Here is a 12847-nt window from a genome sequence, read left to right as displayed (position 1 = left end):
AGCTATTACCAATATTCACGGTCGTTAGATAGAGCATAAAGATACAACTTAACGACATAAAATATAAAGGCTTCAAAATCGTTTTTGTATCAGAGTATTCAGCTAATACAAAATTATATAGGCTGAAATACATGTATGTTTGATAATAGTTTGTTTGTTTGTTTGTTTGTTTTTAAATTTCGCGTAAAGCTACACGAGGACTATCTGCGCTAGCCATCTCTAATTTAGCAGTGTAAGACTAGAGGGAAACAATTTAGTCATCACTACCCACCGCCAACTCTTGGGCTACTCTTTTACCAGCAAATACTGGAATTGACCGTCACATTATAACGACCCCACGGCTGAAAGGGCGAGCATGTTTGATAATAGTAAATAATGAATTATGAATAGTATTGTTGATGAAATATGAGTTTGGCATTCACAAAATGGTGTTTAAAAGAGTCTACTCTACACAGTAATCTATATTTGTTTTTTTCTAGCAAAAAAATGTTTGTTAATACGTAAATGTGTGTGTGTGTTTTTTCTCATATCAAAGCAGCGTCAGACTATCTGCTGAGTTTATTGAGGAGAAACGAACCCGTGATTTTAGCGTTATAAATCCGTCGACTTATCTCTGTACCAGCAGGGGATGGGAAATGTAATACTATCAGTCTTATTTCTCCAGTGGCTCAGATGGCAAGGTGGGTTAAGGCGTGCGACTCGTAATCTGAGGGTTGCAGGTTCGAATCCCAGTCACACCAAACATGCTCGCCCTTTCAGCCGTGAAGTGTTATTATGTGAGGGTCAATCCCATTATTCCTTGGTGAAAGAGTAGCCCAAGAGGTGGCGGTGGATGGGGATGACTAGCTATCTTCCCTCTAGTCTTACACTGCTAAATTAGGGACGGTTAGCGCAGATAGCCCTCGTGTACCTTTGCAGAAATATAAAAAAAACAAACCATCAAGAGCTTAATTCTATTAAGATCCCCTGTTTCAATCTCTCTAGACGACCCGAGAAATTTAGAAATTACATGTCCCTGAAGACGTTTCTTGGTAGAAATAAGCTAATTGACACTATTATTCAGAATTTGAAATCCATAAAGTGTTTCGAACATTATAATTTATCAAACTTACCGCTGTGCCACTGTGGTGCGCAAGTATACGAACGAATGGGAATAAAGCATAGTTAATATATAACAGCTGCGGTGCTTCTCTTGTTTTTTAACGTAACTGATGATTTAAGTAACAGTTTTCAAGGTATAACGGGACATATTTTTCAGCACTTCATTCACCATAAGAGGAAAGTGCTTCCCAAAGATGTATCGCATAGAATGATTCACATGTTCAATATTGTAAACTAGAGCGTGCAAGCATTTTTAATAGGATCTTCGTTGTTCTTTATTGATTTGTAAAAATATTCACATTTTTATGTAGATAAGATTACTGTCTCTCGAAAGCTTGATGTTAAAATGAACTCTCAACTTTCAACATTATACTTTTGGTTTAGAATATTACTTTTATGACTATTTTACAATAGAGTAACATTTCAGAATTGGTAATTCTAGTTCTCTTTGTTTTGCCTTTGAGGAAGCCAGCAATGTATGGATTCTATTCTTCATGTAAAGTTAAAACAACTTAGTATGCTATTGGATCATTAGCTGAATCCAGTGATGCATCTACCTGCACACTTGTCTTGTTTAGTTTCATTTTTCAAATTTATTAGCGAGCAGTACATAGCTTTATTAGTTAGCGATAGTTGTTCCCGCTAATACTTGTTTGTTTACTTTTTATTAGATGTCAGATGTGGGTTAATAGGTTATTAAATGCATTCTAAGGGTTTATATATTTTGAAAAAAATAATAACAAAACACACCCTTGTGCAAATTAATTGAAACAAGACGGAAAATTAAGATTTTTTCAATTTTTTGCGTTTTATTTCTGAGAATCCAAAAATTACTCACAAATTAACACATGATATGACCGCCTTTATTTTTCAGAAGATAATTAATCCGCTTTGGCGTCGAGTCCACGAATTGACTGCAATCTTTACTACTTTTTGGATCGCGGTACCACACCTCAATTATGGCCTCAATTAGCTTATCTTTCGTAGTGCAGTCTTTTCCCCGAAATCTTTCTTTACAAATGGCCCAAAGATTTTCAATACGATTTACATCCGGAGAGTTTCCAGGCCAGTCCAGCACCTTTATTCGCGTTGTAGTCATAAAATTTTTCACAAGGTTAGATGTGTGGCACGGAGCCAGATCTTGCTGAAAAATTCCAGATCCATCTGGAAATCTTTTTCAATTCTGGAGCGACTCTTCTCTGCAAAACTTCGATGTACTGTGGTCCTCGCATCATACCTTCTGTGATATGTAAGCCTCTGACGCCATAGTAGCTAAAAAAGCTCCAAAACAACATCTTCAAGGGATGTTTTACGAACTGATTGATGTGAGATTCTCGAAGTTTCTCACCTGGAGATCTGCAAACATGCATACTTCTTTGACCCTGTACGAAGTCTCGTCACTGAATAACACCTTCCTCCATTGTTCTTGCGTCCATTTCTTGTATTTCAGACTCCATTGATACCGTTTTTTCATCATTGAGTTGGCAAGAAGTTGTTTTTTGACTGGTCTTTCTAAAGCAATTTCGAATGACGTAATATTCTTCAAACTTTCGTCATATATCTCAAAAATAGATCGACCGTACTGCAAAACACAGCTAATGACGCCGTCTGTGTGAAAAAATGACTATTAAATGAAATCAGCGGGTCCAGCGAGCCTACACCGGCCGCCATGCTGAAAACATTGTAAAATGACTATTTGTTTCAATTAATTTGCACAAGAGTGTAGGTAGTCACAGATCGTGAAAACTGCTGTTCTCTATCAAATGATTATAAAATTATAATTACTGCAAAAACTCAGTAAGTACTAAGCTCGTTGAAGAAAGATGGTGATAAACGAAAACAAGAAATCTAGGTTTTGGCTCTTCACTAGTTTTTCAACTTTGGGACGCTCTGAATAACTGAAAAGCGGTGTATACACTGAAGATAGCTACACGGGTAGCTCTTCATATCTAGTTTCTGACGGTCTGCGGAGAAGAAAATCCAAATTACTTTTCTATTGTTGTAATAAGGACGTACCTACCATCCTTTTATAGAGAGTGCGAGTGCACTTTTCGAAAGCACAGGAATCTGCCGACGAGATTAGTTTGTTTTTCATTTGTTTCTCTGACCAGGCCCCCAGTAGCTCAGCGGTATGTCTGTGGACTTACTACGCTAAAAACCGGATTTCGATACCCGTAGTGGGCAGAGCATAGATAGCCCATTGTGTAGCTTTGTGTTTAATTCTAAACAACAAAAACTTCTCTGACCAAACTTTCTAGTCTTTTCTGTCCTTATTTTAAATATAGCCAGTTATTATAACTTTATGCGTTTTAGTTTATTCTTGAAAAAGAAAATATTGTGTTCATATAGAGCAAGTTTATTTTATCTTTGTGTGTTTGTTTTAGAGCAAAACCACATTGCGCGCTCTGCTGGTTCCCCCCTGTGAACCGAACGCTGGATTTTAACGTTGTAACTTTGTAAACTTACCGCGGTACCACCGAGGGTACTGCTCTAGTGTTTCATTAGTATTATTTTCATAAAGAATATTAATTAGAATATTAAGTATATTTAATTCTCTCATTTTTAAGTTTATTGTTCCATTTTTATTATAAAAATTGCATTTTTTAGCTTAGTACATGATCTTAGGACTAACCTAAATCTTCTGAAATATTATTAGTGTTATAACCAAAAGTATCGCTAACAACGAGTATATCTAACCAGTGAAACAATGCATTCTAATGTTTGCAGAGTTACAACGCTAAAATTTGGGACTCGATTCTCAGTAGTGTAAAGAACACAAATACCCTATTGTGTATCTTTGCACTAGAATAGTAGCCAAACAAATCATTATAAGAAGGAATGAAAAAAAATCATATGTAAATTGCTTTTGTAGTTACTGAGTTAATTTTTCAGTTTCGCATCGTGTGAGTAAACTATTTTGATCAAAAGTTAATATTAATTAGACATTTTAACCTTAAATGAATCTAGTTAAGATAGTTCAATACTTACAAGTTTTTAAACTTGCAAAATAAATGCAAAACCCTTAACATTATGGTTCTGCTGTGTGGTAAACAATAATAAAAAAGAATGCATGTATTAATTTTCATTTCCAGTTTAACGTTTTTTATTCAATTATCATCCTTTTGGCGCCAATACAAAGCGACAAGACACGTGTTTTTTGTATTCTTATTCTACAGTTCACCAAATTCCACAGCTCTTGTTTTTCAAAGACGTCTTGACAGCAATTGTGTGCCTAATGTAGACATAAGTTTGCGAACAGTGTTTCAGTAACAGATATAAAACAGATATATTATGTGTTCAAATGTGGCATAAACCTGCAATGGCTATTTTCTTGCCGAATTTGTGTTGTGGTTAAGTTTGTAAAACAATTGAACCTAACTCTTAAATATAAAAAGAAAAACAATATTATATTTGAAAATGTGGCTTAGTTGGTTATTTGTTGTATATTTATATTCTGCTCAAGGACAAATTTACACCACTGCCTTTGGAAGGAACTTCAAGTTGCCTTTTGGCTGAGTTTTCGGAACAAATGTTAAGTCAAGAAACAGCCGAACTTTCTATGTCTTATCCCAGTATGGCCACGACAATGGCTACTCCTGTTTATCAGAGCTTTCATTACAGTGGTGTACCAAATCCTAGTTCGTGTTCCTTAATGCCAATCGATTCTACGGTGTTTTCTCCTCCTGTGAATATCCAGACAGATGGAAACCCACAAGTTCTTGGAAATGGATTTCATTACGGAGTTACCAATGTTCCACATCAGATTCACACACTTCAGTCCCCATCTTTTCCAAGTAAGAGTATAATGTTTTATTTAGTTATTTATTTTTTGTAACTTAAATATATTAACACTATCTTAGAAACATTCTGATAAGAATATATGCAGGAAAATTGTCACAAAATATATTTCAAATACAGTAACAAAAAAAGCCAAACTACATTTCTGAAACAAGAAATTACATTTAAGGTTCATCTGAAATTTAAGACTTTTATTGATAAAGGTTTCTTAATTTTATGGTTTACTTGTTATGTGTGAATACACAATTTTTATTAAGTACTTGTAAATCATTGTATTGCTTTGTTTGCATAATGAATAGGATACAAGGTAAATAAAAGTTACCATACTAAAACAATAGTTCAGCTATTTTAATCTAAGAACACAAATAATCAACCACCACAACTACATTCGTTTTTTCTTTCACTCGCGGCTGTATTTTTTTCTGAAATCAAGCTTTTTAATATTCAGAGAATAGTGATAATGAAATACTCTTAATGACGTCAATTTTTGCTAAGTAAGGAAGCCTAATTTTATACTTTTGTTTGTTTTGAATTTCGCGCAAAGCTACTCGAGGTCTATCTGCACTACCCGTCCTTAATTTAGAAGTGTAATACTAGAAGGAAGGCAACTAGTCATCACAACCCACCGCCAATTCTTGGGCTACTCTTTTACCAACGAATAGTGGGATTGAACGTAACATTACAACCCCTCATGGCTGAAAGGGCGAGAATGTTTGGTGCGATGAGGATTCGAACCCGCAACCCTCAGATTACGAGTCGAAAATTTTAACCCACCTGGCCATGCCGGGTCTACACAAAACAAGCAATATTGATTACAACCAACGAACATAGATCGGTAGTTTTGGTGATTTAGGCAGCTTGATAATAACATGCAGAATATGTTTCAGTTATAACAACTCGATTTAGAAAGCCATTATCACTTGTAGCTGGCGTTTTGTAACTGTGTTACACTACCTTTTGTAGAAAAATAGAAAATGTGGTAAAGCTAGTAGCAGGCGAATACTGCCCAGTTAACATATACTTATATATTCGAGACATGATTCTTCTGAGCAATTTTGTAAAGTAGTTGTAATTTCAAACAAATTACCAAAGTCATCAGAAAAACTGGCTGTAATATTTTGTCAGAATACTTTGATGTTTTTCAAAAGATTTAGAAACAGTTTGAAGATTTGTATTGGCTTATTTTAAATTTCTCAAAACGTTTTCGATGGTATTTGCGTTAGCCTTTCCTAACTTAACAGTGATAGACTATAATGAAGGCAACTTGCCAACACCATCCACCGTTAACTTTTGTATTACTCTTTTACGAGGTCCGGCATGGCCAAGTGTATAAGGCATTCGACTCGTAATCTGAGAATCGCGGGTTCGAATCCACGTCATACCAAAACATGTTCGACCTTTCTGCCATGGGGGCGTTTTAAGTGACGGTCAAGCTCAATATTCAGATGTAAAAGAGTAGCCCAAACGTTGGCGGTGGGTGGTGATGACTAGCTGCCTTCCCTCTAGTCTTACACTGCTAATTTCGGGACGGCTAGTGCAGATAGCCCTCGTGTAGCTTTGCGCGAAATTCAAACAACAAACAAACTCTTTTACGAACAAAAGTGGGATTGACTGTATCTTCATAGCGTCCCTGTGGCTAAAAAGGGAAATATATTTGGTGATTGGGATTCGAATTCATGATCCGTACGTTGGGCGTCGAGCACTCTAATCATTAGACCATGCTAGTAAGAAACAAGTGTTTGTTTAATAGACAGATATTTAACGTCTGATGAAGTAATTTGTTTTATCTTACTCCTTTGTTGCTATGCTTTCAAATCATATCTCTCGATGTTAAAAAAAAAGACTCATCACGTGTTCAAAAAATGTAAGGTAGCAGTTAAATATTTGTACTAGGAGTAAACTTCATTGTCACTTTTTCTTTAGTAACCAATGGCGTTTATTATTCATTAATTAAATGCATATGTATTATCGTCAGTGTAAATACAATTGTGAAAAGGGGAAATAGATTACTATTTTGTTTAGTTTTGAGCGCATGTGTGTATAATAGGCTGTCTGCCCTATGCCTCCCCCCAAACACATACATCGAATCTTGCACTTCATAATTCCCTAAGTTCGCTGTTAACCCGAGAGATAATTTATCGCTAGTACATAAACTGAAATATTATGGTACAGTTTATTAATTATGATGGTTTATTGTTTACCAATACTGCATTAGTTATTCAACAGTAAAATAGGTTAAATTAGAAAATACAAAAAGATCGTAATTATGATATAAATTATTATAACTTTTTAAAAAAGCAATCGAAAATTATCTATTTCACATATAATACCTTGTTCTGCCATAGTAAAAATTATAATCAATATATATTTCTAAATTTCTGAAAAATATTACTTTAAGAATTTTTTCCTTTGTTTGTTTCTAGAATTTCGCGCAAAGCTACACGAGGGCTATCTGCGCTAGCCGTCCCTAATTTATCAGTGTAAGACTAGAGGGTTAAGGCACTTGACTCGTAACCTGAGAGTCGCGGGTTCAAATCCATGTCGCACCAAATATGCTTGCCCTTTCAGCTCTGGAGGCATTATAATAAGACAGTTAATCCCACTATTCATTGGTAAAAGAGTAGCCCAAGAGTTGGCGGTTGGTGGTGATGACTAGCTACCTTCCCTCTAGTCTTATACTGCTAAATTAGGGGCAGTCAGCGTATATAACCTTCGTGTAGCTTTGCGCGAATTTCAGAGCAATCATTTTCTTTTTTTAACATCTGGAAAAATAACGCATTTTTTATGAATTCGTAAAGTGACGCCACCCGCTAATATAGCGGTAAGTTTAGGGATTTACAACGCTAAAATTAGGGGCTCGATTCCCCTCGGTGGGCTCTGCAGATAGCCCGATGTGGCTTTGCTATAAGAAAAACACACAAATACACTCATAAAGCGACACAATTGTTAATATTATTGTAATTTGTTGTTTTGCTGAGTGGGTTATTTTGAATTATTCGGTGAAAATAATATGAAGGCTGGCTCACGTAACAATAACAATTAGTTTACTTCTTTTTTAACATTTGCTACTTACTGGTTGCATTCACTTGTTCATAAGAAATGCTTTCACTTGCAACAGAAACGTAATTGTTAATACACGTTACAACGACTACTGTACTGAATAAACTTGCTTGTACACTTTCACGGCTTATCTGTTAACAGTGATCTAAATATTAACTTCTCGATCACTAAAAGATTTGAAATTCATTGTTTCTCGTGCTTAAAATATATCTTTACTTCAATATATTTCTTAGAGTCTCTCGATTATTAACATTCACAAATAATCTAGTTATTCCAGGACTATTTTTATAAAATTTCGAAGTCTACAATCATCATCACTTTTGGAATTTCAAAAAAAAAAAAAAATTCTATGCACACGCATCTGTTGTTTAGATATGTTAAACGTTCTGTAGAGGTATTACATTAATTTGGAGGAAGAGGTCAAATGTACCTGACCCTCCTGGGTATTTAACAACGTCAATACCCAAATACCGACACAGTGAAACTTGTAATTTCATTTAGCAAACAAATAAATTAAACCATTTAACATATAACTTACAACAATATGACATGTTACTCAAGAGTATATGTATTGTTCCTTAGCATTTCTTAATTATCATATCTGCACGAATAAGTTTAAATGTAAGAGCTAAACAGGTTTTTGACTTAAATGTTTCTCAAGTTTACCCGTTAACATCCTAAACTTGATGGATATTTTTAATTTAACGTGTTTTTACTGCATGTTATACTTATTAATTTATCCGTGTTGAGGAAATAGTAAAAAAATCATTTTATTTTAGAAGCATGTCTAAATAATCTGTTTGGCTTATTTCGGTATTTAAGATGCAAATTTAATATAATAACAAATGGCGCAAAAGATAAGAGAAATATGAAAAACATTATTCCTAAATGTAAGTTCATGAAAAATTATTGTCGCTAGCTAAATTTGTTGAAACTTAAAACATTATTTATTATACGCTGCTAATAAATTGATGAAGAAATTTGGGTCATCTTTAGATTGTATTTATATTTGCATAATTATATTATGTCTGAAGAAATATATGAAGAATCCCCATGTTGAAAGCGAAACTTACGTGGGAATTACCATGGTATTGGTAAACAGCACGTGAGGAATCGTGATGGTTGTAAGATTGGAGCGATACAGGCTTCATATTAGTATTGAACGTTAAAGGATGGTAGTGTGGTGGAGATATTTATTTGCAAAGTACATTCTTTAAATCCGTCAAAGTTATCAATTGACAAAGACTTGTTGATTGATAATTTTGTTGCTAACAGAATTAGTCTAACTCTATGTCATGTCTGTTCCAAGACTAAATTTATTCTAAAGACTAAATTTCTGCATAAAGCCCCTTCCTTCAGATCTTGTACCTTTGGAATAAATGTAAAGGCTTAAACTGTTAAATAGCTAAAAATCAAGTTTCGATACCCGTAGTTGACATAGCACAAGTAGCTCATTCGTGTAGCTTTAGGTTTAATAAACAAGCAATCTTCTAGCTCAGTTTTACTTTAGTATTTAATGTTACTTTGTTAGTCTTAAGTTATGCCTAATTGTAATAGTAGTAACTTAGGGCTAGAATCTGTAGTTCTAGCTTCTAGTAAATTCTACAAGTAAAAATTAACTTACACTGATATTGATTATTCATATTGTGATAGTGAAAGAAACAGTGCCTTCAATACTGAAACTAAAAGTGGCAGTTTATGATTTAACTTTAAATGAGTTACCATTAGTGTTATTATTAGCAAGAAGATTAAAAATGTATAGCTGTTTTAAATGACGCTTCAAAAAATAGAAATAATGTCCTCGAATGAGTCGGAAAGTCATGGTAAGTGAAACCAATGTTTGCTTTTATTTCAAATTTTTATAAGCAAGTTAGAAGAACAGTTTTGTCCTTAGAATTTAGAGTGTAATATAATTGTTATGGCCAGTAAATTATGTTTTTGGTGGATAGACTGTGCTTAGTACTAATCCTAATAACAGTGAACAGACAAGCCAAAAAACTATGTAATATTTTGGAATGTTAATAAATTGATGTAATGTTCCTTTTGTTTATGTGTACACTTTTATACTCTACATTTTAAAATAATGGTTGAAAGTTGGTAAATTGTAGTTACATTGCAGTAGGCTTCCAGTGGCACAGCATTATGTCTGGGAACTTGTACTGCTAGAAACCAGGTTTCGATAACAGTGGTGGGTAGAGCACAGATGGCCCTTTGTATAGCCTTGTGCTTAACAAAAAACATTACAGGAACTGATTATCAACTTCTGCATTCTTATGAAAGACTGTGAGAACTCTCATTGCATGTGGTAGTGTATGTTAGCGTTTATTAATCTTTTCAATACCACCGATCAATTCACTACTTCTCCACACTGTCATAAAACACTGAAAAACAAGCACAGTGAAAAAGCAGTAGCAGTGTAAATATGAATATTTAATTTGTGTTTACAAATATTGGCAAGGTGGACTTGAGCTGGTCCATTGATATATGAAACTGATATATGTGATATGTATAACTAGTTTCAATTATTAAACTTGTAAACTTTTTTGTTCTGTTGTACTTAAGTAGTAAAACAGTTTGATGTAACAGTTGGAGTTATTTCTTAATTTGAATGTTTTTATGCATACCATATTAATTTTGAAATGTGATCTACAATAGTTAAACTGTATAAAAATTATTTATGTTGATGGTTATATTCTATTGTGTATGAATTTCCCTTTATTCCAGCATTGGATCTTATAATTTATTCCCTTCTTTTGTTTGGTTTCAACTAACTTTAAATACATTCATCAAGTAAATACCAGAGTTGAGTGTTCTAAATTTTAACTTTATTTGTAGCTAAGTAAAACTGATACAGGAAAAGTACAAGCAAAAGTGAATATACCCAGAAGTGTTTTCAAATAATTTGGTATCAGAGGGGAAAATGTACAAAAAGTTGTAGAGGTTTTGATAAATTGATTACTCCTGTTTGTTCTAGAGTTGATTAATGTTTCAGTTTCTTTGTTGGGGTTTTTTCAGATTGATATAAGAAGACTTCATTATAGAGGCCAAAATGTTGCCCTACTTTAAAAGCTGGTAGGAACAGTCAATTTAAGCTAAATTTGTACTACATTAATAGTATTTAAAATATTTTCCTTTGACCTTTTTTGATTACAAAGATTATTCAAAGTACCTGTTGTAATAATTTTTATATAGGTAGACAACCATATCTGACAATTATAGAGCAGCCAGCTGATAGGATAAGGTATCGATATAAAAGTGAAAAAGGCTCTCATGGTGGCTTAACAGGAAAAAATAGCACTGCTTCTAAGAGAACTTACCCCACAGTGAAAGTATGTTTCAAAAGATGTAGTTTTTTTTAATAGTTGTATTTGTTTTTATAGAGTACAGTATTTTTCTATTTTGATATATTTTATCAACTGACATATTAGACACTTTATTCACATGTTCAGGATTAAATACAAGTGAAAGCTAAAGATTACCTTTTAAATGATGAGAGATAGGTGGCTACTGCCTATTGTAAATAAAAACACAAATGTAGAGGATGATGTCTTCTATTTTCAGGACCTGAAGGTTTGAAGACATATAAATGATGATGCTATGCTCGGACATTGCCAACAATAGACAGTTGCTGGCCATTCCAGTGTATTCATCATAAATACTCTATCTAAGCAATCTGTCAAAGAATATCTTTTAAGTATTTGAACTATATAAATAATATAGTATAAGACAAACTGGGAATGAATCTCAAATGTTATTGGAATGAATGTGATATGGCAATTCATGAACTGGTGGTTGGTATACTGGTCTATGATGCAAAAGGTTAAAGTTTGAGCCAGGATATGCAACTAAATACACACTGAATATTCAGATATTAGGGCATGAAAACTTTAGAAATAAAACTCAGTTGAAATTGGCCATATAGATACTGCTGACTGGATGCACTCTCACTGAGGGCTAGCGTTAAATTAGGAATAATTATATCTAACCATTATTGATCCCTATACTGGCCTTTTATTCCATGTTTCATAGAAGTTGCATTCTAGTTAAAAATACCAAATACTGGATATAATAAAAAAAAAAACTTAAAACATTGTATGTGAAAGGTTTTTCTAATGAATACTCTAATGTCCAACAAAACTATCTTTAGAAATTATTTTAGTATTTTTAAAAATAAATTATTTATTCACTGTAAAATGCGAAATCAAAAGTGTTACATAAATAATGTCAAATTCGAGTTAAAGTAACATGATTGCCAGGACTGCTTATTATTCTAATTGCACAGACTTTTTAAAATATCTTTTTACTTTTTGCATTTTCTATTATTTTTAACATATATTTCAGAAGAAAAAAAACATTATACACATTTTGTATTTAGTCTACTGTTGTATTTAGGCCCTAACAAAAAAAAAGTAGAATTTGAGAAAATAATTGAATTTTTTATGATATTATGGCATGTGTATTTCAGCTTGAATGTTTTCAACGTCAGCATAATGAACAAGTTTTTATTAAAGCTACTCTATACTCAGTTGATGAGCCTAAACCGCATGTTCATAAGTTGATGGGAAAGAACTGTAAAGATGGAATTTGTATGATGGAGCTTGGAGAAGATGGAACTGCCAGGTAAAAACCTGAGATCTTTGAATTACTGAGTATCATGCCTTTTCAGTGTTTCCATACTTGTAGACTGTTACAGGTTTATGTTAACATTCTGCTTTGCATTCTTTACTCAAAAAAAAAAAAAAGAAAGAAAAACTTGCTAGTTTTCATCTGAAAATAAACTTTAATTATAATTCCTAAAATAAAATTAAAATATGTATAGAAATGTCATATTAAAGTGAAGTAATTTAACACACACAGAGACATTTAAAAATAATTCCAAAAGACAGTT

At 33.3% G+C, this 12847-nt stretch overlaps 1 protein-coding gene across 5 annotated transcripts in view; it reads left to right on the top strand.

The window, feature by feature from the left end:
• The window catches only part of LOC143256051 (nuclear factor NF-kappa-B p105 subunit-like), a 132149-nt gene that overhangs the window by 76380 nt on the left and 42922 nt on the right, over positions 1-12847 (top strand). For 2 of the 5 annotated variants that reach the window (XR_013030979.1, XM_076512697.1), the window contains exons 2-4: positions 4565-4895; positions 11152-11288; positions 12425-12579. Coding sequence is in view for 4 of the 5 variants with exons in the window: in XM_076512697.1 (XP_076368812.1) it covers positions 4565-4895; positions 11152-11288; positions 12425-12579 (623 nt within the window). In the remaining variant the exon portion in view is untranslated. Of the gene's footprint in view, positions 1-4564; positions 4896-9036; positions 9783-11151; positions 11289-11553; positions 11654-12424; positions 12580-12847 lie in introns of those variants that run through there. The other 3 variants (XM_076512699.1, XM_076512698.1, XM_076512700.1) reach the window with 3 other exon arrangements.

Source organism: Tachypleus tridentatus, chromosome 7 (genome assembly GCF_004210375.1).
Source record: "Tachypleus tridentatus isolate NWPU-2018 chromosome 7, ASM421037v1, whole genome shotgun sequence".
NCBI lineage: Eukaryota > Metazoa > Arthropoda > Merostomata > Xiphosura > Limulidae > Tachypleus > Tachypleus tridentatus.
Note: the sequence above shows the minus strand (reverse complement) of the source record. Positions and strands in the feature narration are given on the sequence as shown.